Source organism: Limulus polyphemus, unplaced genomic scaffold, assembly GCF_000517525.1.
Source record: "Limulus polyphemus unplaced genomic scaffold, Limulus_polyphemus-2.1.2 Scaffold931, whole genome shotgun sequence".
Lineage (NCBI taxonomy): Eukaryota > Metazoa > Arthropoda > Merostomata > Xiphosura > Limulidae > Limulus > Limulus polyphemus.
This window is the reverse complement of record NW_013666541.1, coordinates 169,197-176,692: the sequence shown is the minus strand read 5'-3', so window position 1 is coordinate 176,692 and position 7,496 is coordinate 169,197. Positions and strand designations below refer to the sequence as shown.

Here is a 7,496-nt window from a genome sequence, read left to right as displayed (position 1 = left end):
GGCTGCTCAAATACAGGAAGAGACTTTGGAACAACGTAAAGTTAGACTTCGAGCTCAAAAGCTACTCAAAGACAGCAAGAAACTGTTGAACAGCACAAAGCCAGAGTCCAGTCAGAATCATCAAGGCAAGCTGGATATCGATAACAAGAAACTTCTGAACAACGTCAAACCAGACTTCAAGCACAAAAATTAAGACGAATAACTTACAGAGATCAAGAAACAGAGGAGCAACATGATGTACGACTTCAGGCTCAAAGAACAAGTCACGCTCAAACACGCTCTAATTTCAAATAAAGCTTTGTTTGATTAAATGCTTTTTTATTTCTCACATCACAGCTTTTGTTTGCTTACTGAATAATTTGCTGAAAAAAATACTGATTTATACATTTCAAATCTAAATTTTCACCGTGTAGCGCCGTGTAACTCGGCTAGTATATATATATATATACAGTAATGACAATGGTATTTTTTTTGTCTCTTAGTCTGTGGAGGGGTTCCTTCGATCAGAGATGCCAGGGCAATTGCACCCATTTGTTATTCTGCCCCCGCCACCCTTTCCGGTCTTGAGCCCAACCTCACCAAAGCATGACATATTACAATATTTATTTACAACTACACACAGTCTTGCTACGTGTTTATGACGATGTAGTCTACCAGTACTGTTTTTAAATTAAATTGTAATTGGATATGTGCTTATATTTCAAGGTTATGTAGAAGTACATATAGTCATAATCGACACTTGTTTTACTGATTATGAAGTCCAGGACTTTATCCTCAAATGTCATTACCTATAAGCATTCATATTGTTGCCTGTAGCCAATTTAGTAACAAGAAAAGAGTCTTGCTGGTGCTGTGCTTGTGACTGCTATTCAACGTCAGAATATTAAATCCTTCGGATCGTTTTTTAGATGAAAACAAAACAACAACACCATCACATTGGAATTAAAAACAACAGTAAGTAATAAGGGTATTGCAGACAAAAATACTATATTAAGAAGTGCTTATAAGGTTAAACAAAATATAAGAATTAAGACTTAATTTTCAGAAATGCGTTGATAATGATTGCACAAAGAAATCTAATCTACAGATACTAAAAAAAATCTAAACTTTTAAAGAAAATTCCTAAAACATTGGTTGACTCGTTTTCGAAACATTGAAGACTTCAACGTTTTTGTGATTTGTTCAGTAAGAATACGTTCATATAAAGTTTCCGGACGCAACGCCTATGGATTTTTGTCCAATTCATTGTTGAAACAGGTGCTGGAAAATCTTCATCTTCGTACACTAGATAGATCATGGAACCCATGTAGGGATGAGTGGTGCGCTTTGAACATGACAACCTTACGCCGGAATCTTTTGCAGTAGAAACTACGTTGCAAAGCTATTGTCAAGATTCATGGTCATCAGGTAGAGCATGGCTGGACGTGGCGACATGGACTATACGATGTGGTGAGGCTCCAAAATCGTGTTAACATAACATATTCAACCATCTCTAGATGTACACAAACTTTGTTTCAAACTTTAAATTCATCTGTATGTTGTTTTTTGTCAGTTACGTTCCCTATGTGAAGTCAATAACCCATGCATTAAGTTAAACGAAATTAATTAATTGTGATTAATGTCCAAGTCCACAGTAGGAGCTGTGGGACTTAAAATTAACTTTTTTTTTCAGTACTGTCAGTCTATCTTTACTCATCTTCAACTTGCTAAATGATAATTCTCCTTCTGTAATGTTGACTGGGATTATAAATGCAAAGGGTACACGGCAGATTTTGAAAGAGTGCCTGAGTGAGATTATGTTAGTTGTTTTTCATTTTTTAAAGTATTCAGTATTGACTGACCATACATTTTTTTTGCCTTCTTCAGAGCCTCTCTTGATGGGTATATCTGCAAGGTGAGGATACGAACGTCGAAATAGCAAGATCTCAGGTTCAAGTGTTAATTTCAGAACTTTAAAGCAAGATAAAAGAGGAAACGTTTGACCAAAAAGTTTGAAACAGCTGAAAAAAAACAGATGTAATTTACGCAAAACCTGGCACTAGAAATGTTTTCTGTACGTTGGATCCACACTTTAAAATTCAAGTCATATTAACTGGCAAATACTTGTTACTGAGTCATTTTATTTTATGAAGTATTGGATTTGATGCTAAATGCTCTCAGAATTTGATTTTCTCAAAATATATTGCTGTTTTTGATTTTTAATGGTTATTTAATGTTTCCAAATCCAGAATAAGTCCCTGTGCTGCAAGCCATGGCTGCATAATATATGGGGAAATCAACTGTGAACTTCTGGTTTATGAATACAAGCCGTTTACTCGATAAGTTTCAAAGTCGTCTAGCTTCTTAAATTGAAAAGAATTCATTAGATGTACCCAATATGGTAAAGGAGGAGCTCAGAGGAGTGTATCCAAACTCGAGCGTTCTTTATCCTCGATTCTAATTCTACAAACCATATTTTGTTCTCGCGAGTGCTCCTTCACCGTTTTGAAGCTCGTCAAAAGCTCCATAACGTTAAAATCACGGGTTCGAGACTCTGCACTGGACAGAGTACATATAATCTATAGTGCATCTTTACGCTGAAACAACAACAACGACAAAACCTTTCGATATTTGATAGAAACAGGTGTAAAAAACAAAGGTTAATTAATCAAGCATTTTAAGCACGATATGTTATTTTAAAGCATTGCAAATTTATATATTTAATTAAAAAGGTATTTCAAGGTTTCTGCGGCTATATACTGTTTTACCTTTACTCCGTAGAAGTGTACGCAAAAATTGTCTATCTTTCTGAGGCCATCTGGGGTTTTAACAAACTGAAGATCTCCAGTTGGTTGGACTTGAACTGTAACTTGAAAATGATTTTTCTTCTGACAAACGAAACAGTCATCTGTGTTACTGTAATTAAACCCTTTGTCGGCATCAACTCTGCAGTTGAAAGGTGGTCTAAATAAAAGAAGAAGAAGAAGAAAAAAAACAGCATTAAGCAGTCTGTAAAAAAAAAAAGAATGTGTTTTGGCCCTATGTTTGAACTCTGGATTTTCGAGATGGTGAACCAGGTTTGAATTCATGTGATACCACAAAAATATCCCCCATCCCCAATTTAAGCTGTGGGTGCATTATAAGAGTAACAGTCAAATCTTTACCATAGATGGTGGGTGGTAGAGTGTGTCTGACTGGCTGTCTTCCCTCTGGTCAGAATTAAGAACGCCAGTACATAGAGTAGTAGTTTTGTCATAAAGACAAAATATAAATACTGTAAAAATGTAATTCATGTTTAGAAATTTAATCTCCTCAAAATATTTTAGTTTTAATGTAGCTACTTTCAACAATGTTTTGGATAATCTTTAGTACTTATATAAAACCAAGATATTGATAATATATCTGTAATTTTAGGTATATATTAGTTTAAATAACATTACAAAAATACCTCACTTTTAAAACATGTAATAAATGTTTATTCCCAATATGCAAAATTGTACATTATTAACCAAGTCTGTGGATTAATAAAAAAAAAATATAAAAGTACTAATAACTAACGACAATTAAGATCAAAATTTGAGAGAATTACCAGTACAATAACTTAATTGATGCGTTAGAATACAAGTTATTATACCAAGTATCACAATAACCTAATGGATTTTTATGCAGAAGTTAACACTACAGATGCCTGCCCTATATGATAAGTGACTTACAGCTCTTTTAGAGAAGCATCACAGATGACTACCCTATATGATGAGTGATTTACAGTTCTTTAAACCAAGCATCACAGATGATTACTTTATATGATGAGTGACTTACAGTTCTTTAAACCAAGCATCACAGATGACTACCCTATATGATGAGTGACTTACAGTTCTTTTAGAGAAGCATCACAGATGACATGCCATGTAGCTTGTTGGAAAGGTTGAAATCGTATACACTGGTAATCTGTGTCCAACAACATCCCGCCTGTCTCAGTCTTATTAAAATCAATGGAATACTCATTCTCAGGTTGAAGAAGAACATTCATTGCTGCAGGATTAGGAAAAAAGCCAGTTTGTAATGAAATGCGATTTTTCAACTTCTATAAATAATGAATGCATTCGAAATACAATACATTACGCAGTATTATCTACGTATTGTCCCGGAAGTCGGGAATCAACAATTTGCCTTTTTCATTCTGTTTCATATCTGAAAAAAAGTTGCCTATCAAACTCGTTAGATTATCAAAAATAAACACTTATAACTACATCTGAAGCCTTATGACTAACGCAATAACAAAAATTGTGTTCGAGTCCTTAGTTTTCACATATCCCATACATCACTGAATCTAAATTCTCCAATGCCTAAAGATGGAGTTCTTGTAGTACTGGAAATTGCAAAAAGAGATGTGTTTCATTTTAAAGTTTCAAGAACTTAATATAAGAATAAAAAATTAAGCAATTTTTATTCTTGATGTAAATTGATATTTTTTACAATATTTATCACAAAAAACATGAAAATTTAAAATATATAATTTTCAATGTTTTCTAATTTGCTTAGATTATCTTAATAATATTGTTCTAGGTTTTTAAATTTATTTCCTCATTTTCGATGTAGTAGTCAAATTAAAGGCCTTATTTTGCTAAGACGGTTCACTTAGCTCGAAATGTGTAAACAAAATAATTACAGCGCTCCAAGCGGCAGAGTTGACAGAAAGCAGCTTATTGCAGCTGTTCAATAGATTGCTGTATGGGGCCTTTGCATATATAAACTTATAATATGCTCGCATTTATATGCACAAAGTGTGCAACATTATTCCTAGTTTGGGTTTAAGTGTTTAATAAATATACTAATTATCGATTGAAATACGTTTTCTTCGTTTTAAACCAGGACTTTCACTGATTCTTTCCACTATTTATTACATCTCCCGAATTTTCACAGGCACTTTACTTTCTCAGCAATCCACCACAACAACGAAAAGTGTCTGTCAAAAGACAACATGATAATTCAATTTTAACATCGTTATCAACAGATGCAAGGAATAACTTTTTCTGTTCTTGTACACTCGGTCATTGTCCTAGCATCACTGGTATTTCTTGCTCGTGAGGAATGTCAAACACTAGCTTTATGTAGAGCAGAAAAAATGTCTGAAATACGTTGCCACCTCAGCTACTCTCTACGTGAAGGTCAGGTTGCACCATGCCGTAAAACGTGAACAGTATGAAATTACTGGATTATTTCACCCGTTAATATGACATAACAAGTAAAATATGAAGAAAAATATGTAATTGTAAGCTATTATCTCCTGAAAATATGCCATTTAAATAAGCGGCTTGGTAAATATCAAACCAGCGACCAGATGGCGCAGTTCAACTTTTATTATGCTTGAAAGATGGGTTGTGTGTGGGGGCCGTCTTACCGAGACTTTTGGGTCTAGACTTACCGATATAAAATTTTTGTGCAAACTACACCTGGTTCTCCTAAACTTTTAATATTATCAAGAAGTGTTAATTACAGAGAATAAAACAATTAAAAAAGGAATGGTAATAAGCGGAATAACCATGGTTTGTTATCATGTCTAACTTAAAAATAGCATTTCGAACAGTATGTTAATATCAAAGCTGCATTAAACTCACTAGGCTCCTGTTTAATTGATACAAAACCGTTGAGTAAATTACTGTTGAGAGAAGTCTTAGTTGATTCTGGCAACTTTCTCTTCTTTCTTAGATTTCCATCATCATGATTAGTTATACTTTCTTGTAATATATCCTCACTGTAAATATATAGAAAAAATAATAAACATAAGATAATATTTTTAGCTCCAATTAGAAATGTCAAATTAATATTGATAATGTTGAGATATTAATATTATATACTTTGCTGATGAACAGTTATACCAATCAGCCCGGATTTAGGCTTGTTCTGGGCCAGAACAACCTTTCTCTATTAGGCTTGTTCTGGTCCAGAATAAGTTTTCTAGAGATATTATTTCATCTAATGAATAGTTCACTTGATGATATGGAATGAAGTGTTGAAACTGATTTGATAGACTTTATAAATACTTCATTGTCTGTCACCTGATGATCGTTATGCTCCAATAAGAAAACTGAAACTTTTTTGTACAAAATGAAGAATATTGAGGGTTAATCAAACTTTATAAGAATATTATTCCATGTCACCCAACACCGTAATTTTCATTGTTAGAAGTTTTTACACAGGAAGTGAGGACAGTTTTGTAGATCACACATCTCGATAAACAGAACGTGGACGTTGGTGTCAAGGCCCACGTTTTAGCATATCGAACATGCAAAAGTCCATCCAATGTAGACGTATTAGGGGAATTGACAAGCCATGTGCTCAAACAGGATTGTTGTTATCTCAATTTATTCTACCATATTTCTCGTGAAGACGGTTATTTATTTTGAAATGGGCTGAAAAACTGTGAATTTTTTACCTTTATCATTCCGAAATTTTTGTTTATTATCTTGTTAAGGGTACCAGAAGGCATTCCCAGTTTTAATGCAATGGTTTGAGGTAGAAGGCTTCTCTTTCGCAAACATAGCTTTATCCTTGCGTTCAAGAGCTTTGCTCTGGATTGGTTTAGGAGTATGGTTTCAGAGTTCGTTTCTGTCCTAAACGTCTGCTTTGCGAGGCTTCCTTAGGAAACACGAACGCTCCCCTTATTTGAAGCATTATAACATTGGGCTGTGCATTATTTAGTTGTCTCATTATACTGAAATCAATGTGATAGTTTTCTCCAGCCACAAATGTATTTGTAATAGTCTCGCATTGTCGAATGGTTGGAAACTCGCCATGTCGCCCGTGGCAACACAGCTCACACATGCGATGACACACCACTGTATTATTATTTAAAAAATGATTAATATAAGGTGTCATTAATCCTCTCCATGATCTGTTATTAAAATAATAACAATAGAATCTTCAACAGTACAATAAAATGGATAAAAGAACTTTACTATGATTAACAGTTTCGTTTTGAGTTTACTTACTGATTAAGTACAAATACAAAACTCGTGTACCAGAGAATTTTCGCACCAGCGTACCTGTTCTGAAAACAAATCTTACTTACTGTAAAAACTGTAATTTGTAATAAAATAATACTTAGTATAATTAATTTAGTAATATCTTATCTGTTCTCGGGCCTTTTAAACCTTTTCCAACATATTATTTGTGTGAACAAATACTATTTTCACTCAACTTTTCTCCCGTCTCCCAATTTATGAATAACATCATCATTTAGGATACTTCTAGAACTTTTAACTTCTAACCCAATTTTGCAGTTCATAACGAACTTCTTTTCCTGATCTCCGGTTATCTTACAGTTTTAAGCTTCTAAAAAAAAAACTACAATAACTGTTATGCAGAAATTTGAGGAAAGAGTGAACTACTAAAATTAAGCTGATAGTGTTGCATTTAATGTTTTATCGGGCTAAATGTCAAAGTTTATCAGAATATTCATCAAATTTGGGGTTTCTACATTAAAGGTATTAATGTCAAGTTACTGAAAAGATAAA

General features: G+C 33.6%; 1 protein-coding gene across 1 annotated transcript in view; it reads right to left on the bottom strand.

Annotated features, from left to right (window-relative positions):
• LOC106461309 (myelin regulatory factor-like) overlaps positions 1–5,736 on the bottom strand; it is a 30,740-nt gene extending 25,004 nt beyond the window's left edge. The window contains exons 1-3 of the mRNA XM_022388179.1: positions 5,598–5,736; positions 3,852–4,011; positions 2,748–2,943 (exon numbers count right to left, since the gene is read on the bottom strand). Coding sequence (XP_022243887.1) covers positions 2,748–2,943; positions 3,852–4,009 — 354 coding nt within the window. The 5' untranslated portion in view covers positions 4,010–4,011; positions 5,598–5,736. The remainder of the gene's footprint in view (positions 1–2,747; positions 2,944–3,851; positions 4,012–5,597) is intronic.
• Positions 5,737–7,496: the final 1,760 nt, after the last annotated feature.